The sequence below is a fragment of the Taudactylus pleione genome, unplaced genomic scaffold, assembly GCF_031769625.1.
Source record: "Taudactylus pleione unplaced genomic scaffold, aTauple2 ptg000189l, whole genome shotgun sequence".
NCBI classification, from domain to species: domain Eukaryota; kingdom Metazoa; phylum Chordata; class Amphibia; order Anura; family Myobatrachidae; genus Taudactylus; species Taudactylus pleione.
Genome location: NW_028284591.1, coordinates 10395318 through 10419716, shown reverse-complemented (window position 1 = coordinate 10419716; position 24399 = coordinate 10395318). Strand labels below are relative to the sequence as shown.

The 24399-nt window shown below is 49.4% G+C and overlaps 1 protein-coding gene across 2 annotated transcripts in view; it reads right to left on the bottom strand.

Moving 5' to 3' along the window:
* Positions 1–10907: 10907 nt before the first annotated feature.
* Positions 10908–24399, bottom strand: part of ARK2N (arkadia (RNF111) N-terminal like PKA signaling regulator 2N) — a 70435-nt gene continuing 56943 nt past the window's right edge. Inside the window, exons 4-5 of one of the 2 annotated variants that reach the window (XM_088476502.1) lie at positions 18604–18730; positions 10908–15910 (exon numbers count right to left, since the gene is read on the bottom strand). In XM_088476502.1, coding sequence (XP_088332628.1) covers positions 15721–15910; positions 18604–18730 — 317 coding nt within the window. In that variant the 3' untranslated portion in view covers positions 10908–15720. The remainder of the gene's footprint in view (positions 15911–18603; positions 18731–24399) is intronic. The other variant, XM_088476504.1, reaches the window with a different exon arrangement.

Sequence of the window (24399 nt, the reverse complement as noted above, 5' to 3'; positions counted from 1 at the left end):
TGTTATCTCTGTTTCTACGAAGTCCATAGGGTCCACAGGGTTGACCTTGGGGTTATAGCTGGAACAGGATCCATGGGCACCACACAGTTAAGCTTTTAGCTCCCAGGATGCACTTGGGTCCTCCTCTATACCCCGCCCCCGAGCCACAGGCACCTCAGTTGGTAAGCAGCCTAGGCCGGAGGAGAATATGGAACAGAGAGAAGGAAGACTGGAACACACAAGAAACCATACTCACAGCAATAGGAGACGGAAAACCGGTGACCAGCCACACAGCCCATTTGAAGCCAGGTGCGTCAGGGCGGGCGCCCTGTGGACCCTATGGACTTCGTAGAAACAGAGATAACAAAGGTAAGTTCTTACCATATCTCTTGTTTTCTACTTCAGGGTCCATAGGGGGTCCACAGGGTTGACCTTGGGGATGTCCCAAAGCAGTTCAACTAAGGGCGGGGACGCTCCTGTGCTGAAAGGAGCACCCGGTGCCCAAAGGAAGCATCCTGAGAGGCGAAGGTGTCAAACGCATAGAACCTCAAAAACGTTTGAATAGAAGACCAAGTGGCCACCTTACACAGCTGAACAGCAGAAGCGCCACGTCTAGCAGCCCAAGAGGGACCCACAGAACGAGTGGAATGAGCCTTAACAGAGGCTGGCACAGGTAAACCCTCTTGTGCATAAGCCTCACAAATAACGGAACGAAGCCAACGGGCTAATGTTTGTTTGTTGGCAGGCCAACCCCTCTTGTGAAAACCAAAGAGGATAAACAAGGAATCAGACTTCCTAACCAAAGCCGTCCGGTCTACATAAATTCTAAGCGCCCGGACCACATCTAAGGAAGTCTCACCAGCTGAAAGACCAGGGGACTGAAAAGCTGGCACAACAAGTTCCTGATTAATGTGGAACTTCGAGACCACTTTGGGCAAAAACTCAGGACGAGTGCGGAGGACCGCTCTGTCCTGGTGAAAAATCAGGAAAGGAGGGCGACAGGAAAGCGCCCCCAATTCAGACACCCTCCTGGCCGAAGCAATTGCCAGGAGAAAAACCGTCTTAAATGTCAGCCACTTGAGCTCCACCGCCTCAAGAGGCTCAAATGGAGGACCCTGCAGGACCCGTTGCACCACCGCCAAGTCCCAAGGAGCCACAGGAGGCACAAAGGGAGGCTGGATCCTGAGAACACCCTGGAAAAAGGTGTGAACGTCTGGTAGTATTGCAATCCGCCGTTGAAACCACACGGACAAGGCGGACACATGAACCTTCAGAGATGCAAGGCGTAAGCCGAGATCCAATCCTGACTGAAGAAATTCCAAGATCCTAGAAACTCGGAACACCTGAGGATCATAATGTCTGGACTCACACCACTGAAAGTAAGTGTGCCACACTCTGTGATAAATCCGTGCTGAAGCAGGCTTGCGTGCCCGGAGCATGGTACCAATAACCGAACTGGAGAAGCCCCGAGACCTCAAGACGGCTGTCTCAAGAGCCACGCCGTCAAAGACAGCCGACCCAGATCCGGGTAAAGGCAGGGCCCCTGAGACAACAGGTCCCGACGCTGAGGAAGAAGGTACGGAGCGTCGATGGAGAGGCTCCTGAGATCGGAGTACCAAGGACGTCTGGGCCACGCCGGAGCTACCAGCACGAGCATGCCGCCGTCCTGCTTGAATTTCCGCAGAACCCGAGGAAGCAGGGATAGCGGAGGAAACAGATACGCCAGGTGAAACGTCCATTTCACCGACCGCGCGTCCACCAGACTTGCGCCTGCGTCTCTTGTCCTTGACCCGTAAACGGGCAACTTGTGATTGTGACGGGAGGCCATCAAGTCCAGCTCCGGCAGTCCCCACCTGTCCACGAGTAGCTGAAACACCTCTGGGTGAAGCGACCATTCCCCGGGATGCACGTCGTGACGGCTGAGGAAGTCCACCTCCCAATTGAGGACTCCGGGGATGAAGACCGCCGAGATCGCCGGAATGTGACCCTCCGCCCAAGTCAGGATACGAGACACCTCCGACATTGCTGCCTGACTGCGAGTTCCGCCTTGGTGGTTGATATACGCCACCGTGGTGGCGTTGTCGGACTGCACCTGTACCGCCCTTCCGTGAAGAGCGGGGCCGGACGACTGCAGGGCCCTGTATACTGCCCGCAGTTCCAGGATGTTGATGGGGAGAAGTGCTTCTTCCGCTGACCAACGACCCTGAAGCGACAAAGAGCCGGTCACTGCCCCCCAACCCCGGAGACTGGCATCCGTCGTGAGCAGGACCCAGTCCGGGATCCAAAATGGGCGCCCCTCGACCAGATGAGCTGTCTGAAGCCACCAAGCCAAAGATTGCCGAACGTCCGGAGACAACACCAGTATCTGAGAGCGGATCCGGTGAGGTAACCCGTTCCATTCTGATAGAATCAGCCCCTGCAGGGGCCGGGAATGGAACTGGGCAAATTCCACCATGTCGAATGTCGACACCATGGACCCCAGAACTCTCATAGCCGAATGGACCGACAGGCGGCAACGGCTCAGGCAACTGCGTATCCGCAGCTGTAGGGAGGCGACCTTCTCCGGAGTCAGGAAGATCCTTTGCTGACGCGAATCCAGCAGGGCTCCCAAATGAACCATCCGCTGTGATGGAATCAGGGAGGACTTTTTCCAATTTATCAACCACCCGTGTGCTTGCAGGCAAGCGATCGTCAGGTGGAGATGTTGAAGCAGTACCTCCGGGGAGCTCGCCAGCAACAGGAGGTCGTCCAGATACGGCAGCAGCCGTACATTCTGGTTCCGAAGATGTGCGGCCATGACCGCCATAATCTTCGTGAACACCCTCGGTGCCGTGGAGGGACCAAAGGGTAGCGCCCGGAACTGATAGTGGTGTTGAAGGATAGCGAACCTCAGATACCGCTGGTGTGAAGATGCTATCGGAACATGGAGGTAGGCGTCCTGGATGTCCAGGGACACCATGTAATCCCCCGGTTCCATCGCCAGAATGATGGAACGTAACGTTTCCATCCTGAACTTGGGAACTCTGAGGAATTTGTTCAGAGACTTCAAGTTGAGGATAGGGCGATGAGAACCATTGGGTTTCTGCACCAGAAACAGAGACGAATAATACCCCGTCCCTCGTTGTGATAGAGGAACGGGAACAATGACCCCTGCTTTCAGCAAGGACTCTATAGCCTCCTGAACCTGTAACGCCTTGGTCTTGTCCTGAGAAGGACTTGTGCAGAAAAACTGGTGGGGTGGTCTGTGCCGAAAAGACAGGGCGTAGCCCTGGGAGACCACTTCTCGAACCCAGGCATCCGTGGTGGTATTGTGCCAGCACTGGGCAAATAGAAGAAGTCGGCCTCCCACTCTGAGGTCCCCCAGAGGGAGGCCCGTCCCATCAGGCCGCAGGTTTATCTTCCTGCTTGGAAGAAGGGCGCTGAGCACTCCAGGCTTGCTTCTTGGGTTTAGAGGCCGTCTTACTCGCAGACTGTCTCGGGAAGGACTGACCTTTCGCCTTACCCTGAACCCGAAAGGAACGAAAAGCCGAACTCCGAACCTTAGCAGGCAGTGCCGCCGAAGGGAGGAAGGCCGACTTGGATTTAGCCAGGGTGTCCACTATTTTGTCCAAGTCCGGACCAAATAGTAATTCCCCATTGAAAGGTAAGGCCTCCAGACCTTTCTTTGAATCAGAGTCCGCTCTCCAGGACCGCAACCATAAGGATCGGCGGGCAGACACCGCTGCAGCCGAAACCCGTGAGGTCAGCAGACTAGCATCTAAAGAAGCTTCTCCAATGTAAGAAGCAGCGTCCCTCATTTGTCCCAACAACGCCCGCTGGACATCCGGAGCGTCGTCCGGGAAGGTATCTTCCAATGCATTGGCCCACCCCTCAATGGCCTTGGCCACCCAGGAGATGGCCATGGACGGTCGGGCCACCGCCCCGGAGAGGGAGTAAATAGACTTTAAGCAAGTCTCAACTTTCCTGTCCGTGGGATCCTTCAGCGAGGATATCGACGGTAATGGTAAGGTGGCGCCCCGAGTTAAACGGGTGACATGGGAATCCACCGCCGGTGGAGTTTCCCATTTTTTACAATGTGCCTCAGGGAAGGGGTAATTAGAAGCCAACCGCTTCTGAGGAAGGAATCTCTTACTGGGCGCCTGCCAAGCTACCGCCATATGATCCGTCAACTGATCCGACAGGGGAAACACCGCAGAAGCCACCTTAGTTTTTTTGAAACTAGGAAACTTCGACTTAGGAACCGGTGCCTCATCCTCTATAAGAAGAATAGCTCGCACCGCCCTAACTAGTGCTCGCACATTAATGGACGACTTGGTATCCATTTCCTGGACCGAGGCGTCCGAGTCAGTGTCATCAGGGACCTCCCCATAATCTGAGGAACCCTCTGAGTCCGATACCTGAGCAGCCCGTGTCATGAGTGGGCGTTTAGAAATCCTAGAAGGCATGTCAGTCTGCAACATTGACTGAAAAGCCGAGGAAGCGGCCGCCAAATTTTGCACGGAGTTGGAGAGCACATCCACCCATGGTGGAGGCGTCGCCATAGGGGCCTGAAAAGGTACCACAGGCTGCTGCGGCACAGGGGAAGCCTGTATATACATAGGCAACCCCGCATAGGGACCAACTGATTGAGACCCAGGAGGACTCCGCAATAACTGCGGGACACCCGGGGAATGGGGGATGGTTGGCTGGGGCACCGCCCTAGTAGGGAGAGCAGTCGGGACCGACAGACGGTCCGCAATAGACACCAGCACTTGAGAAAACATCGCCCACGGTGGTTCCTGCGCCAGAGAAGGTCTGGATGGGCCAGGAGCCACCTGGCATTGACTACACAGGCCATCCTGTGACAAATCCTCCCTATCTACTCCTGCAGAACAGCGTCCGCAGGAGGCCAACACCGGAGCCACTGAGCGCTCAACCTCCTCGTCTGACATGACAGAATATATTATATATCTGGCACCAGGGTAGAAGTAAAACGCACTCACCGGTGTGCTGAACAACAGCCCACAATATGGCACTGAGTAGCACACAACTGTATGTGACGGACCTCACAAATACGTGATCTATATAAGTGAGGTCAGTAGAAACGCCCCTCCCCCACACACCTGTAGGGCTTGTAGGAGAAGTAAAGGGATAGGTATAAGCTGACAGTAAGCGGAAAATAAGCACAGACAGGCAGCACTAGCAAAAGTCACATACCATGCAGGAAGATATACTCACTGCACCTTTACACTACAATCAACCTGCCCAGATTCAGTGTCTGGGAGGGCTATAGTGCTGTGTACGCTGTCCTTAATCAGGGGAGAGGTACACAGGGGGACCGGTCCGCGTGCTCCCTGAGATCTGCGTTGCCACTGGGAAAATGGCCGCTGGAGACCTCAGAGGAGGAGTGGCCGTGTAACTGCAGCTCAGCGACGCCAGACTGCGTGCTGAAAGGCGCGCTGAGCTGAGGGGAGGAGCCGCTGAACAGGGAAGGCTTCCTCCCCTGGCTGGCCATAACCCCAGGGATGCTGGCTTCCCGCTTGCCCCTTTATCCCTGGTGGTCTAGTGGTCCCACGGGTTATGGGGGGGGCCCGCCGCCACTGCCAGCAGCCTCCGGTCTGTCCCCCGGACCGGAGGCTAAAGGACTGCATTTAAGGCATTCCGCGCGCCGCCGCTAGCCAGCGACGCGCGGCTTACCTGAATCCCCGGCGACTCCGGCAGCAGTCCTGGGAGGTAGACAGAGTCCGGCTAGTACGGACTCTGCCCTCCCGCCACGATCCCCAGATCAGTACTGGCGTCGCGGCGCCAGTCGGGGATCAGAGCGGCAGCGTGGGCGTCTGTACAGACAGCCCTTCGCTGCCGTCTGTAGTAAAAAGAGATTAAAAATAAATAAAATCTAACTTAAAATAAAAAGCTTCTGGGGGCTGCTCCTGCAGCCCCCCTGCGCGGTGACCGACTCCGGCCGGGCACCAGCTTACACTGAGGTGCCTGTGGCTCGGGGGCGGGGTATAGAGGAGGACCCAAGTGCATCCTGGGAGCTAAAAGCTTAACTGTGTGGTGCCCATGGATCCTGTTCCAGCTATAACCCCAAGGTCAACCCTGTGGACCCCCTATGGACCCTGAAGTAGAAATAAGCCCATTATTATAGTGTCCACCCACATCCTCACAAAGCCCCGCCTACTTTCTACCAGGCCACATTCATCCATGGATGGGAGCTCAGGCGCTATCTGTAGTCACTGTGAGGAGCACAGCTGTACAATCTAATGATGGGGCTCATGGGGACCGTGTGAGTAAAAATACACGTCCATATATAAATGCAACTTTCTATATTTTAGGTGCCCCGAATTACACATAAATACCCCTATCTCTGAAAAACCTTCCCCTGCATTCTGCATGCCAGACCTCATACCTGGAATTTTGGTCATTATGTAGAAAGTGATCGGGTACTTTCCATCTCTCAGATTAACTCCTGCAATACAGACTGCATTCATCTTCCAGCTCGGAACTGACCATCAAAACCACCCTTTGAAAGTAGACATCCTTTGCCCCCAGTTGTGTTGTTGTTACACTCTGCTTTATGCTTCCAGGGATTGTTTTTTTTGCAGTATGAGGACACATTAATATTCATGTTTACCCATTAACGCACCTGCTTCCCTCTGATCAGCGATGACATAATGAGGGTTACTCTGCAACACTGCGGCAGCAGCAGAGGCTGGGGACTGCGGAGTCTGTCATCACTGCCCTAAATTGGAACGATCAATATCATCTTCCTGAACAGGAACAATTAGCCGAAGCTGCACAGGCTCCAATCACTCTCCTGAGCAATCCACATAGCTGTGAGGGCTCTACCGATACCTTGCTCACATCCTTCACCAGCCACTAATGCACGCTGGGGAGGATTTAGGAGTCAAACATCAGATGTAGCTGCACACGTGCGTTCCTACGGCTGTATTGTGACCTGCACAAGTACCTGACCGCTTTGAAGGCAGCCAGTTGTGAAACAGAGGGCGGGAACACGTCTCAATGGGGGCATCGTGACGTCACAGTGGGGGGTGCTGAGCCGCAAAGCATCACTGTAGTGCAACTAGGCCCAACCTCACCCCTTTACGAACGTCCACTCAATGGTCATTCGGTCGACCGCCAACTTGTAGACATGTATTTAGCTCGCTATGGTTAAATGGTCAACACATTCAAAAATGCTGACATTTCACATGTCGATGCAAATATGTCGACATTTGTTAATATATATATTAACCTAACAATTAACAAAAAAACAATATGTCAACATGTTATAGATTACCATTTAACCATGTCAACCTAAATAAATGTCTACATATTGGTGGTCGATCTGACGGCCATGTCGACCTTCTGAATATCAACCTTTTTTGATACCGACCGGATACCAAATGATCTATATTTCTGGTAGTAAATGGATCCCTAAGAAGATATAATTTCATCACTATTCTGCTGCAATAATATCTAACATTGTATTAATTAAAAAAAAACATGTATATACTCTGTATACTCACAGAATAATATAACATCCAAGTGCTAATATAGTAACCTTTAAGAAAAAGAAATTGTAACAAATAAATCTTCATATAACAAAGAACACATTATTGTGACACAAAAGGGAGATATAGAGGGAACTAATCGCCATCCGAAATGAGAGATCGGAGAGAGACTTGGAAAGTAAGGAAACAACGGTCCCTCTCCGATATATATGCCGAATACCCCACCTGGATGTCATATCCTGTCTCCAAACTATACTGTCCTCTAGGTGTAATTCAGTATGAGGGGGGGCCTGATCTGTACTGAATCTACCCATGAGTCCCCTATATCGAAGCCATATAAGGTACGTTCCTTTGAAAATCCAGGTGGAAGTTGCTTACATGCTCAGTACGAATAATGGAAGTCACATTTTACATGGCTTACGCCCAACTCATAAGCCATGTAAACTCTGAACCGTAAGCAGCTGCTGGGCGAAAATTTGAAACCTCCGCATTGAGGCGCAAACCCGCGGCTTTGAAAATCCAAGCATCTGAGGAAAAAAAGACGCAGCACTGATTGCAGATCCTTCCATTATTGGTCTCCTGAGTAACCCAAAGGTCGCACAAAATGGCCGTGGGAACTGAGACGCCGGCACCATTTTTCTTTCGTTCTTTGCTGCTTTCGCTTTCCGTCACTTTCCCCAAACGCTCCCGGTCAATTACACTGCGAGTAAATAGTCACTGCAAGAGACAACGGTAATGTACATGCACAGTGCGACTTGGACGTATGCGCAATTTACCGATAATCGCTCCACTGCAAAAATATCGGCATAGCGCAAAACTTTGAGTCGGGCCCCAGGTCTCAGTCTTGAATCTTTGACTGACATCAGGCAGGAAGGGGTGTGATGTCACATGTAATATGATTAAAAATGGGGACAGATCACATGAACTCTGGGCATAGCATAGGTCTAATTCCATCTTCTAAATTAATTTACATCCCAAATCTCGTACATTAAATAACATAAAATATATATATATATGTAAGAATTAGATTTGGGTCTACAATCTCTCTGCATCTTTGTACCAGATTGCAGTCGCGGAACCTGGCACAGAGTATTCGCGGCTGGAAGGCCTGCAGATCGCAGATGTGGTGAGCCGGTGTATATTACATAGAGAGGTCAACAAACCGGGTATGGTACACGAGAGACCTCCGATAGCCAATGGATCACCAGAATGAGAGTCCAACACGAGCCGGGTACAACTGGCAAGAATCAGAGACAAATCAGGAGTCGGGAGCAAGGCGGGATGACACACTGGAGACAAACTGGAAACAAGAAACTGGATCCAGAAGAACTGGAAACCAGGAACCCACACAGTTAGTGAGCCTAATACATTGGCATAGATCTCTATACAGAGTCACTTTACATAACCTATACAGACTCAAGTTAGGTGAGCTTCGTGACGTTGGCGATCATGTTCCGACCCCATTAAAGCTAAATGCACATGACTGGTGGTGGGTTATAACAGGTGTCTCACATAACTACTTTGTGCTATTGGGGAAAGTCACTGAGTGGTGTGTATGGCAGCCCTTGAGCACAGGAAGGACCATGCCAACCATCTCCACTTTCAGGAGAAACCTCTGAACACTTCAAAGTGATCCTAGGTCGTGCTGAGTGGTGGAAAGATTTCAAGAGGCTCAGTGGGCAAAAGTGTAAATGTCACATGAGGGTTCATCAGAATTTTATGTACTATCGCTTCCCAGGACGCGTTTGCCGACTGTCTCACGTGGAACTTGCGGCGCCCTAAATAATAACTATTGATGGCGGTGACAGTACTAATAAAAGTACAAGAGTAGAGATTAAGTCATTATATCGACAGAGCACAATGTAGACAGTCAACACCATAATGTTGAAAGTCATGTCAACGCCCAAAAGGTTGACAGTCAAAATGTCAGCACCTGAAATGCCGACACAGTCAAAATGGCGAAAAATTATACAGGACCCAGACCTCTGCTCCTTTATTTCAAATCCCCAGGCTAGCACGCTTAATTAAAGACCACGGAAGCCATTGTGGTTGTAGTTCGGTGGCCAGCAGAGTTCCCTGACTACAGGATAACAGCAGATCAGCTAATACCAGCTCTGGTTAATCACAGCCACGTGAGGAAATCTTCCAGATGAATGATCACAGTTAAAGAACGAGGAGCTGGCGAGGAAGGGTGATTTCACATGATTACAGCCCTTGATTACAAAGGTCACCCTCATCAGCAGTGCCTAATAGTAATGACTAGATGGTGATTAACGGATTTAACACAAGGCCGTCTTGTATACAGGAAATCATTATCCATATTTAATGAGATAATTTACACTGTGCATTGCAATCTAGGGATGTGTAACCCGAGCACGTTGGGACAAAACTTCTTGCGATGTAATACAACGCAGCCAGCAAACATTCCCAAGTGACTTGGTGAACAACTTCGCCCACAGCTAAAGGTTTGGCATCAGGCTCACTAAAGATAAATGATATAGGACGAGATGTATCATTAATCGCATACACGGCTTCTATCGTCCAGCGGCATGTATGAAGTGCTTCTTGCCGGCACAGCTGTGAGATAACCAGCTGTTCCGGCGATGCCTTGGCTAGAAATGTCAACCTGCGCATACGCAAGGGACCAGTAACGGGGAGAGAGATCCTTTTAACGTAAATAAGCCCACAGGCTACACTAGTCATCAGTATCTAATGATGGCGCAAACATGCGGCCAGATTACCGCCTCATAAATCCTTTGGGCACTGACGTGCAACGTTTATTAACGCCATATGCATGAAGATTTGCGATTCCGCAAAGGACAGCTCTTCTGATGGAGCCGCTGTCCTTCCCTATCTATACCTTTTTCTCTTGGAAAGCCAATAAGCTCATTCAGATTTCAGCATCACCTCGATCCAAACATAGCTGTCCTCCCTAGATGGCGCCATCTGTGTTGGCCTGGGTTACTGCATGCCTGCTTCATTTTTTTTTTTCCCCTTGGATGATATTTCATACTCAGGGCCTGAATCTTAGTTGGGCGCAATGTCGATATCATCGCAAATGGTTGATGGTTTTCAACTACGCTTGCTTCTGAGTAGCTGAAAAAGTCGCACAGAGTCCCAGAAGCCATTGAGGCTCACGGCCTCATAAATGTAAGGTGAAATGGGCATGGGCGTGGGGGATGTACTGATAATTTGCATAAACGCAAATTATCTGCGCAGTGACTTATGTAATATGTTAGGTCCATTCTCTCATCCCTTCCACCTCTCTAGTAGGAGATACCTATGCAACAGAACAAAAAAAAACATTTACAATAAAATTATTTCGGAAAGCCCAATTTTCTGTAGAACAAGCGTGCTGGCGTACAGTTCACCGGACGGCAAAATCAAATAAAACCGAAATAACGACAACAAAGAATGTTCTTTAAATAATTCACTCTATTTTATTCTGTCTTTAAAATAGTTGTAACTTTTTTATTCTACAGACTTGTTTCAAAAAAAAAAAAAGAATTTTTGTCTCGCACCAAAAAAATATATGTATTTATAATAACACTCTTATTTCCCCTCCCTATCCCGATATCCAATTCTAGGTGAAAATGGAAGTGATTAAGAAGCAGGGAAAAAAAACAGAACTGTGTATTTTGTACTTTGACCACTTCAGATTTGAGAGGTTACAAAAGATCGTGAAATACTGATAATTGTACCTATCGTTTCCCAAAGTGGTGGAAGAGCCATTGAACCACTAACCTGCAAGACAACGTAAAAACTGATCATTAAAAAATAATAATAATAAGCATATATAAAGAGGAGACACCAAGTTTTCACGGTTACCGGGTGTTCTGATTTGTCTTTGCAATAAGAGTTTGTGTAGACTACAGAAAAATGGAGTCAGCCGGATAGCAGGACCAATAATCACCAGAAGGCTTATTATTTCACTAGGTAGCCGTGACATCACTGGGGCCTAAGGTCTACTGATTTGTTAGGAAGCAGTGACATCAATGAGGCACCACATGCCTCGTGCCTCAGTGATGTTACAGTCTCCTAGCGAAGACTTCAGTCTCGGGAACACTGGATTGGCCCACAATCTTGTTGCATCCGCCGCGTCTAGGCAACATTTACTCTTTTTAAAACAGTCAATAAGTGCATTTACCACAATGGCTCAACAGAATTCTCTTAAAGAATACACAAAAATTAAAACAATGTAATTAAAATGGGAGGAAAAAAAAATTGAAAGCTAGGCATTCCGTTACGCCTCCAAACACCCACATACATCCAGTGATTGCATTACCTAATCTGAACAACATAAAAACCGGTTAAAGAAATACAACGTAGTGTCTTAAATAAAAATTAAAACAACAACAGACTAAAATACATAATAAAGTGAAATAATAAAACAGTGCACAAATCGTAGGAAGCCTAGTTAGACACACTGTAAAACGGTCTTGTATTTGTGAGTTCATTGCATCTTAGCTACGGGACCTGCTCAGCCCTCTTGTGCTCATGTATGTACAGACGAGGCACCGGAGCCGAAAGCGTGTAACATGACCCATGCTCCGCATTACACGGAAGTCATGTATTTTCAGTACTAGCCTAGCCAAAGAAACAAACAAGGTGGACTGAAAATGCGTAATTGACCAGTTTCTTTGCAGAATGGTTGCAGTATTCCCTTAGATGTCTGTGAGCAGTAGACACAAACCCTTTGTGATTGCAGCGGGGAAGAGTAGAAGAGTCTACAACACGGGGCATATAGGACAATGATGGAAACTGGTCCCACGTCTTAGATGGTTGGATCTTCAGACCAGTGAAATGTTTGGACTCTTTGCCTCCATGCAGTGTTAATGGTAACCCCCTTCCTTGTGTACTGTGAGGGGTCATGAAGTACTGTATGCGGCTGAAGGTCTATACAGAATGGTATTCTGTGTACTGTATGCGGCTGAAGGTCTATACAGAATGGTATTCTGTGTACTGTATGCGGCTGAAGGTCTATGCAGAATGGTATTCTGTGTACTGTATGCGGCTGAAGGTCTATGCAGAATGGTATTCTGTGTACTGTATGCGGCTGGAGGTCTATGCAGAATGGTATTCTGTGTACTGTATGCAGCTGGAGGTCTATGCAGAATGGTATTCTGTGTACTGTATGCAGCTGGAGGTCTATGCAGAATGGAATTCTGTGTACTGTATGCAGCTGGAAGTCTATGCAGAATGGTATTCTGTGTACTGTATGCAGCTGGAGGTCTATGCAGAATGGTATTCTGTGTACTGTATGCAGCTGGAGGTCTATGCAGAATGGAATTCTGTGTACTGTATGCGGCTGGAGGTCTATGCAGAATGGTATTTGTGTACTGCATGCAGCTGGAGGTCTATGCAGAATGGTATTCTATGTACTGCATGCGGCTGGAGGTCTATACAGAATGGTATTCTGTGTACTGTATGCGGCTGGAGGTCTATGCAGAATGGTATTCTGTGTACTGTATTCAGCTGGAGGTCTATGCAGAATGGTATTCTGTGTACTGTATGCAGCTGGAGGTCTATGGTAGTCTGTGTACTGTATGCAGCTGGAGGTCTATGGTAGTCTGTGTACTGTATGCAGCTGGAGGTCTATGGTAGTCTGTGTACTGTATGCAGCTGGAAGTCTATGGTCTTCTGTGTACTGTATGCGGCTGGAAGCCTATGGTAGTCTGTGTACTGTATGCAGCTGGAGGTCTATGGTATTCTGTGTACTGTATGAAGCTGGAAGTCTATGGTATTCTGTGTATTGTATGCAGCTGGAGGTCTATGCAGAATGGTATTCTGTGTACTGTATGGAGCTGGAGGTCTATGGTATTCTGTGTACTGTATGCAGCTGGAGGTGAATGGTAGTCTGTGTACTGTATGCAGCTGGAGGTCTATGGTAGTCTGTGTACTGTATGCAGCTGGAGGTGTATGGTAGTCTGTGTACTGTATGCAGCTGGAGGTCTATGGTAGTCTGTGTACTGTATGCAGCTGGAGGTGTATGGTAGTCTGTGTACTGTATGCAGCTGGAGGTCTATGGTAGTCTGTGTACTGTATGCAGCTGGAGGTCTATGGTAGTCTGTGTACTGTATGCAGCTGGAAGTCTATGGTCTTCTGTGTACTGTATGCAGCTGGAGGTCTATGGTAGTCTGTGTACTGTATGCAGCTGGATGTCTATGGTAGTCTGTGTACTGTATGCAGCTGGATGTCTATGGTAGTCTGTGTACTGTATGCAGCTGGAGGTGTATGGTAGTCTGTGTACTGTATGCAGCTGGAGGTCTATGGTAGTCTGTGTACTGTATGCAGCTGGAGGTCTATGGTAGTCTGTGTACTGTATGCAGCTGGAGGTCTATGGTAGTCTGTGTACTGTATGCAGCTGGAGGTCTCTGGTAGTCTGTGTACTGTATGCAGCTGGAGGTCTATGGTAGTCTGTGTACTGTATGCAGCTGGAAGTCTATGGTCTTCTGTGTACTGTATGCAGCTGGAGGTCTATGGTATTCTGTGTACTGTATGAAGCTGGAAGTCTATGGTATTCTGTGTATTGTATGCAGCTGGAGGTCTATGCAGAATGGTATTCTGTGTACTGTATGGAGCTGGAGGTCTATGGTAGTCTGTGTACTGTATGGAGCTGGAGGTCTATGGTAGTCTGTGTACTGTATACAGCTGGAGGTCTATGGTAGTCTGTGTACTGTATGTAGCTGGAGGTTTGTTGTTGCCTGATTTTAAAGTGAACCGGCCACCTCTTGTGTTCCAATGGGAGCAGACTTTAATGCAGTATAGGGATTTCTGTCCTCATACATTTAAGGGAGGGTACATGTCATACTCCTGACACACGCTACACACATGGGGCTAATGGACAGATCATATCCACATACATATAAGGGAGGGTACGTGTCATACACCTGACACACGCTACACACATGGGGCTAATGGACAGATCATATCCACATACATATAAGGGAGAGTACGTGTCATACACCTGACACACGCTACACACATGGGGCTGATGGACAGATCATATCCACATACATATAAGGGAGAGTACGTGTCATACACCTGACACACGCTACACACATGGGGCTGATAGGCAGATCTCATCCTCATACATATAAGGGAGGGTACGTGTCATACTCATGGCACACGCTACACACATGGGGCTGATCTAGTCACCATACATGTGAGTGCTAGGAGTGAGGAGGCCGGCAGACAGACACTGTAATTGTTTGATGACCATCTGCCCATGGCATAGTTATGGAAGCAATGTTCCTGTGACCTCCTTATAATAAGCCCATATCATCTGATGTTATAAGGAGAGTGACATATGAATTACTACATACCAATATGAGACGCAAATACCTAAGGGCGAGTGGCAGATTCATTCATACAGGTGACAGGTTCACTTTAACAAAGGCCTAACGGGGGTCCTAACAAACGCTCTGATCTCCGTATTTGTCTCTCGTATGAAGCGAAGGAAAAAGAAGCAATGGCCCCCTTTGTGATCTAGAACCGAGCCCAGCGAGATTGCCGCAGAACAGCTTTTGTTCTGAAAACGTTATCGGCCTCTTCCACAGAAAGAGACCTTGGTGTAACAGTGAGGCGAGCTGGACACAGACCGTTACTCCTGGCAACAGCGGGCGAGCCTCCAGCCTGCATCACAACACACAGGAGGAAAGGGACGCGCTTGTGATCTCCACGACACTCAGCGTGACCGCACAATGCGGGAGCATGAGGATGAGGACAAACTCCAACGTGAAAGTGTATCTATCGCGCACACAAGGTGGGGGGCAGCTGCCCCAATATAGGATGGGTGCCCTTTAAATATTCCCTGAACTAATATTCCAAAAGCAACCAACCCAGTAGCGGCTGCTCCGTTGGAAATATCCTTACTCATTTTTATCTGTTAATAATATAGTATAAATATTTATGCATATATTATTATTAGTTTTTTTTTAAACAATGCATTTAAATTCATTTGCATATATATAAAAAAAAAAAAAAAAAACCAGGGGGAGAACTGAATGTGGAAAGTGCTTTATGTCGCTATCGTTCTGGAACAGGTGTCTCGGTGGGGAGTAAGGGCAATAAGATGCACGTTATTTGGCTGGCCGCTTGAAAAATGATGAAGTAAAAGTTGTCGTCATCCTGGGTAACGAATGGCTCGCTCCGAAAGACATTGTTCCTGGAAGAGAGCATCTGAAACGTTTCTAGGAACAGTTGTGCCGCGGGAAGATGGCGGGACAGAAACGAGGAGGAGTCAATGTCACAGTAAATATTTGCGTCTTGAATCCTCATCCAGAGTTAGGTCAACTACTTCTTGGGGGGAAGTCCAGTTCTGCTGGGGATTCAGGCTTGTCCATGACGGAGTTTGGTGCGAGCTGTGATATTGGGAGCTTGCCGCATGCTTCCAGGAAGACACACTCTGTATAACACCACCCCGGGGGTGGACGAACCTGCAGGAGACAGGAGATGAGCCGTGGGTTGGGAGCGCACTGTCTGGGTAGGTGTAGGTTAGAGATATGTTTTTAGGAAGTTATGTGAAAAGTACTCCCATAGACGTATGTATCGCTGTATATTATATCACTATAATGCGATATGAACTACATTACTATGAATTTATAGAGGTTGATACGCTTCCCGGTAACATGGGTCTAAAGATCTGTCACATTCGTTCCCTCCGGTAAGACGGGATTGGGGAGTTGATCGCTGGATAATGGAAAAGAACATGCTTTCTGAAATACTCTGTGTTGCTGTGAATCGACTATATTTCACGCACATCTGTGCCCTAGCAAGTGTTCTGTATTACACACACACACACACCTGTGTGCCAGCAATAAAGTCTCTGTATAACACACACACACACATCTATGCTTCAGCGATAGTGTCTCTGTATAACACACACACACACATCTATGCTTCAGCGATAGTGTCTCTGTATTACATAGACACCTGTGCCCCAGCATTAGTGTCTCTGTATTACACACGTCTGTAGCCCAGCATTAGTGTCTCTGTATTACACACATCTGTGCCCCAGCATTAGTGTCTCTGTATTACACACATCTGTGCCCCAGCATTAGTGTCTCTGTATTACACACATCTGTGTCCCAGCATTAGTGTCTCTGTATTACACACACATATCTTTGCCCCAGCATTAGTGTCTCTGTATTACACACACACCTGTGCCCCAGCATTAGTGTCTCTGTATTACACACACCTGTGCCCCAGCATTAGTGTCTCTGTATTACACACACACATCTGTGCCCCAGCATTAGTGTCTCTGTATTACACACATCTGTGCCCCAGCATTAGTGTCTGTGTATTACACACGTCTGTAGCCCAGCATTAGATGGCTGTGTATTACACACGTCTGTAGCCCAGCACTAGTGTCTGTGTATCACACACATCTGTAGCCCAGCATTAGATGGCTCTGTATTACACACGTCTGTAGCCCAGCATTAGTGTCTGTGTATTACACACGTCTGTAGCCCAGCACTAGTGTCTGTGTATCACACACATCTGTAGCCCAGCATTAGATGGCTGTGTATTACACACGTCTGTAGCCTAGCACTAGTGTCTGTGTATTACACACGTCTGTAGCCCGGCATTAGATGGCTGTGTATTACACACGTCTGTAGCCCGGCATTAGATGGCTGTGTATTACACACGTTTGTAGCCAGCACTAGTGTCTGTGTATTACACACGTTTGTAGCCCAGCACTAGTGTCTGTGTATTACACACGTCTGTAGCCCAGCACTAGTGTCTGTGTATTACACACGTCTGTAGCCCAGCACTAGTGTCTGTGTATTACACACGTCTGTAGCCCAGCACTAGTGTCTGTGTATCACACACGTCTGTAGCCCAGCATTAGTGTCTGTGTATTACACACATCTGTGCCCCAGCATTAGTGTCTGTGTATTACACACATCTGTGCCCCAGCATTAGATGGCTGTGTATTACACACGTCAGTAGCCCAGCATTAGTGTCTGTGTATTACACACGTCTGTAGCCCAGCATTAGTGTCTGTGTGTTACACACATCTGTACCCCAGCATTAGATGGCTGTGTATTACACACGTCAGTAGCCCAGCATTAGTGTCTCTGTATTACACACATCTGTGCCCCAGCATTAGTGTCTGTGTATTACACACGTCTGTAGCCCAGCATTAGTGTCTGTGTATTACACACATCTGTGCCCCAGCATTAGTGTCTGTGTATTACACACATCTGTGCCCCAGCATTAGTGTCTCTGTATTACACATGTCTGTACCCCAGCATTAGATGGCTGTGTATTACACACGTCTGTAGCCCAGCATTAGATGGCTGTGTATTACACACGTCCGTAGCCCAGCATTAGATGGCTGTGTATTACACACGTCTGTAGCCCAGCACTAGTGTCTGTGTATTACACACGTCTGTAGCCCAGCACTAGTGTCTGTGTATTACACACGTCTGTAGCCCAGCATTAGATGGCTCTGTATTACACACGTCTGTACCCCAGCATTAGATGGCTGTGTATTACACACGTCTGTAGCCCAGCATTAGATGGCTGTGTATTACACACATCTGTACCTCAGCATTAGTGTCTCTGTATTACACACATCTGTGCCCCAGCATTAGTGTCTGTGTATTACACACGTCTGTAGCCCAGCATTAGTGTCTGTGTATTACACACATCTGTGCCCCAGCATTAGTGTCTGTGTATTACACACGTCTGTACCCCAGCATTAGATGGCTGTGTATTACACACGTCTGTACCCCAGCATTAGTGTCTCTGTATTACACACGTTTGTACCCCAGCATTAGATGGCTCTGTATTACACACGTCTGTACCCCAGCATTAGATGGCTCTGTATTACACACGTCTGTACCCCAGCATTAGTGTCTCTGTATTACACACGTCTGTACCCCAGCATTAGTGTCTCTGTATTACACACATCTGTGCCCCAGCATTAGTGTCTCTGTATTACACACGTCTGTACCCCAGCATTAGTGTCTCTGTATTACACACATCTGTGCCCCAGTATTAGTGTCTCTGTATCACACACATCTGTAGCCCAGCATTAGTGTCTCTGTATTACACACGTCTGTACCCCAGCATTAGATGGCTGTGGGATGATGCATCCTCTGCTGCTGTAGATGGGACTCACCTCGCATGTTCCTGCACCCCCACTATCTCCACCTCACTGCCGGACGATGCAAGGTTAATTTCATCATTATTCTTCCCCGCACTCGGGGGTAACTTATCACATAAAGCCAGGCCCTGATCCAAGTGACCTGTGGGAAAAACGCAAGATCAGCAATCAAGAGAAGTCTTTATTATAAATGATCAATTTTTGTAAAAGAGGGTTTTAGTAGATATTTAGATTTTATTAAAATTCTTATGACTAGTCCAGGACTAACAAAGATAACCACACACACCCAGTAATACGGAGTCAGGAGATAGTGTCACCAGGGTAAACCCATGAGGGGGTCTCCTCGGTGTGGACAGCAGACATTGTGCCTTAGTCCTTACATTGAGATAGTATAACACAGTACCTGGCTACACACTGTGCCGACAGATCCGCCGACATAGGGGCCGATCAGGTAAGCTATACAGACTTATTGATCGGCCACAGAGGTCAAGAAGACCGGAAGCAAGAAGCGAGCGTTCGCTCTGAATGAGGGCGGCCGCTTCTTTTTTTTTAGTGCGGCCCCCTGGTCGCTAGCTAAGCTGTGGGTTACCACCCACAGCTTTAACGACCGACCAGGCTTGCGACGAGACCCTAAGGTTGGGTTGCTGATGTTAGTGGGGCCGCCCCCAAACGGCAAGCGTTCCGTCGGGAACGCCTCCGTTTGGCCGGCCACCACCCCCCTGCCCGCCTCCCATACGGGACGAGCTGTCAATCACCATCGACAGCTCGCCCCCTTTGGTGGGAGACCCGTAGCGACGGAGCGCCCGTCGCTAGCTGGGTCTCGCACATGCGCACGTCGGAGCCTGCTCCGACGTACGCATGCCCAGCGGGCAAACATTCACCTGGTTGCGTGCGCTTAGCGCTCGCAACCGTGTCAGAATAAGGCCCTATGTGTGTTCCCTGACATCACAACACAATTCAAATGCCCGCCCAGCTGAGCTGTCATTCACCGGCAGACCCTGCAGCATGTGTATGGGCGATCGGCTGACCCCCGTACACACCAGCACATGCTCCGATGTATCTGCAGATATATCGGCCATCTGCGGTGCTGCAGAGAAGATGCGATATGTCTTGGAACAATGTCGCTCACACACATGTTGGGTGTAAACACCTGCCGATGTGCTCACAACACAACGCCAGCCTGTGACTTCCTGCTGCCTCCATACCCCTCCTCACATTATGTTACTGCCCCTGTCACATGCAGCCCTGTCCTCACTAACACAACATTCATCTCCTGATATACTCTGTGCTGCTGGGGTCCCTGCTCCTCCCACCATATAACCCTCAGCCTGTGGCTTCCTGCTGCCTCCATATCCCCTCCTCACATCATGTTACTGCCCCTGTCACAAGCAGCCCTGTCCTCACTAACACATCACCCATCTCCTGATATACTCTGTGCTGCTGGGGGAACCTGTTCCTTCCACTATATAACTCTCAGCCTGTGACTCCCTGCTACCTCCATTCCCCTCCTCAAATCATGTCACTGCCCCTGTCACATGCAGCCCTGTCCTCACTAACACATCACCCATCTCCTGATATACTCTGTGCTGCTGGGGACCCTGCTCCTTCCACTATATAACTCTCAGCCTGTGGCTTCCTGCTACCTCCATTCCCCTCCTCACATCATGTCACTGCCCCTGTGACTTGCAGTCCTGTCCTCACTAACACATCACCCATCTCCTGATATACTCTGTGCTGCTGGGGGAACCTGTTCCTTCCACTATATAACTCTCAGCCTGTGACTTCCTGCTGCCTCCATTTCCCTCCTCACATCATGTCACTGCCCCTGTCACATGCAGCCCTGTCCTCACTAACACATCACCCATCTCCTGATATACTCTGTGTTGCTGGGGGAACCTGTTCTTTCCACTATATAACTCTCAGCCTGTGGCTTCCTGCTGCCTCCATTCCCCTCCTCACATCATGTCACTGCTCCTGTCACATGCAGCCCTGTCCTCACTAACACATCACTCATCTCCTGATATACTCTGTGCTGCTGGGGACCCTGCTCCTCTCACTATATAACTCTCAGCCTGTGACTTCCTGCTGCCTCCATTCCCCTCCTCACATCATGTCACTGCCCCTGTCACATATAGTCCTGTCCTCACTAACACATCACCCACCTCCTGACATACTCTGTGCTGCTGGGGAACCTGCTCCTCCCACTATATAACTCTCAGTCTGTGGCTTCCTGCTGCCTCCATTCCTCTCCTCACATCATGTCACTGCCCCTGTCACATGCAGCCCTGTCCTCACTAACACATCACTCATCTCCTGATATACTCTGTACTGCTGGGGACTCTGCTCCACTCACTATATAACCCTCAGCCTGTGACTTCCTGCTGCCTCCATTCCCCTCCTCACATAATGTTAATGCCCCTGTCACAAGCAGCCCTGTCCTCACTAACACATCACCCATCTCCTGATATACTCTGTGCTGCTGGGGGAACCTGTTCCTTCCACTATATAACTCTCAGCCTGTGACTCCCTGCTACCTCCATTCCCCTCCTCAAATCATGTCACTGCCCCTGTCACATGCAGCCCTGTCCTCACTAACACATCACCTATCTCCTGATATACTCTGTGCTGCTGGGGACCCTGCTCCTCCCACTATATAACCCTCAGCCTGTGGCTTCCTGCTACCTCCATTCCCCTCCTCACATCATGTCACTGCCCCTGTGACTTGCAGTCCTGTCCTCACTAACACATCACCCATCTCCTAATATACTCTGTGCTGCTGGGGGAACCTGTTCCTTCCACTATATAACTCTCAGCCTGTGACTTCCTGCTGCCTCCATTTCCCTCCTCACATCATGTCACTGCCCCTGTCACATGCAGCCCTGTCCTCACTAACACATCACCCATCTCCTGATATACTCTGTGCTGGTGGGGGAACCTGTTCCTTCCACTATATAACTCTCAGCCTGTGGCTTCCTGCTGCCTCCATTCCCCTCCTCACATCATGTCACTGCTCCTATCACATGCAGCCCTGTCCTCACTAACACATCACTCATCTCCTGATATACTCTGTGCTGCTGGGGACCCTGCTCCTCTCACTATATAACTCTCAGCCTGTGACTCCCTGCTACCTCCATTCCCCCCATCACATCATGTCACTGCCCCTGTCACATGCAGCCCTGTCCTCACTAACACATCACCCATCTCCTGATATACTCTGCGCTGTTGGGGCCCCTGCTCCTCCCACTATATAACTCTCAGCCTGTGGCTTCATGCTGCCTCCATTCCCCTCCTCACATCATGTCACTGCCCCTGTCACATGCAGCCCTGTCCTCACTAACACATCACCCATCTCCTGATATACTCTGTGCTGCTGGTGACCCTGCTCCTCCCACTATATCTCTCAGCCTGTGGCTTCCTGCTGCCTCCATTCCCCTCCTCACATCATGTCACTGCCCCTGTCACATGCAGTCCTGTCCTCACTAACACATCACCCATCTCCTGATATACTCTGTGCTGCTGGGGAACCTGCTCCTCCCACTATAAAACCCTCAGCCTGTGACTTCCTGCTGCCTCCATTCCCCTCCTCACATCATGTCACTGCCCCTGTCACATATAGTCCTGTCCTCACTAACACATCACCCATCTCCTGATATACTCTGTGCTGCTGGGGAACCTGCTCCTCCCACTATAAAACCCTCAGCCTGTGACTTCCTGCTGCCTCCATTCCCCTCCTCACATCATGTCACTGCCCCTGTCACATATAGTCCTGTCCTCACTAACACATCACCCATCTCCTGATATACTCTGTGCTGCTGGGGAACCTGCTCCTCCCACTATATAACTCTCAGTCTGTGGCTTCCTGCTGCCTCCATTCCTCTCCTCACATCATGTCACTGCCCCTGTCACATGCAGCCCTGTCCTCGCTAACACATCACTCATCTCCTGATATACTCTGTACTGCTGGGGACTCTGCTCCACTCACTATATAACCCTCAGCCTGTGACTTCCTGCTGCCTCCATTCCCCTCCTCACATCATGTTACTGCCCCTGTCACAAGCAGCCCTGTCCTCACTAACACATCACCCATCTCCTGATATACTCTGTGCTGCTGGGGGAACCTGTTCCTTCCACTATATAACTCTCAGCCTGTGACTCCCTGCTACCTCCATTCCCCTCCTCAAATCATGTCACTGCCCCTGTCACATGCAGCCCTGTCCTCACTAACACATCACCTATCTCCTGATATACTCTGTGCTGCTGGGGACCCTGCTCCTCCCACTATATAACCCTCAGCCTGTGGCTTACTGCTACCTCCATTCCCCTCCTCACATCATGTCACTGCCCCTGTGACTTGCAGTCCTGTCCTCACTAACACATCACCCATCTCCTAATATACTCTGTGCTGCTGGGGGAACCTGTTCCTTCCACTATATAACTCTCAGCCTGTGACTTCCTGCTGCCTCCATTTCCCTCCTCACATCATGTCACTGCCCCTGTCACATGCAGCCCTGTCCTCACTAACACATCACCCATCTCCTGATATACTCTGTGCTGGTGGGGGAACCTGTTCCTTCCACTATATAACTCTCAGCCTGTGGCTTCCTGCTGCCTCCATTCCCCTCCTCACATCATGTCACTGCTCCTATCACATGCAGCCCTGTCCTCACTAACACATCACTCATCTCCTGATATACTCTGTGCTGCTGGGGACCCTGCTCCTCTCACTATATAACTCTCAGCCTGTGACTCCCTGCTACCTCCATTCCCCCCATCACATCATGTCACTGCCCCTGTCACATGCAGCCCTGTCCTCACTAACACATCACCCATCTCCTGATATACTCTGCGCTGTTGGGGCCCCTGCTCCTCCCACTATATAACTCTCAGCCTGTGGCTTCATGCTGCCTCCATTCCCCTCCTCACATCATGTCACTGCCCCTGTCACATGCAGCCCTGTCCTCACTAACACATCACCCATCTCCTGATATACTTTGTGCTGCTGGTGACCCTGCTCCTCCCACTATATCTCTCAGCCTGTGGCTTCCTGCTGCCTCCATTCCCCTCCTCACATCATGTCACTGCCCCTGTCACATATAGTCCTGTCCTCACTAACACATCACCCATCTCCTGATATACTCTGTGCTGCTGGGGAACCTGCTCCTCCCACTATAAAACCCTCAGCCTGTGACTTCCTGCTGCCTCCATTCCCCTCCTCACATCATGTCACTGCCCCTGTCACATATAGTCCTGTCCTCACTAACACATCACCCATCTCCTGATATACTCTGTGCTGCTGGGGAACCTGCTCCTCCCACTATATAACTCTCAGTCTGTGGCTTCCTGCTGCCTCCATTCCTCTCCTCACATCATGTCACTGCCCCTGTCACATGCAGCCCTGTCCTCGCTAACACATCACTCATCTCCTGATATACTCTGTACTGCTGGGGACTCTGCTCCTCTCACTATATAACTCTCAGCCTGTGACTTCCTGCTGCCTCCATTCCCCCCTCACATCATGTCACTGCCCCTGTCACATGCAGCCCTATCCTCACTAACACATCACCCATCTCTGATATACTCTGTGCTGCTGGTGACCCTGCTCCTCCCACTATATAACTCTCAGCCTGTGACTTCCTGCTGCCTCCATTCCCCTCCTCACATCAGGTCACTGCCCCTGTCACATGCAGCCCTGTCCTCACTGACACATCACTCATCTCCTGATATACTCTGTGCTGCTGAGGACCCTGCTCCTCTCACTATATAACCCTCAGCCTGTGACTCCCTGCTGCCTCCATTCACCTCCTCCCATCA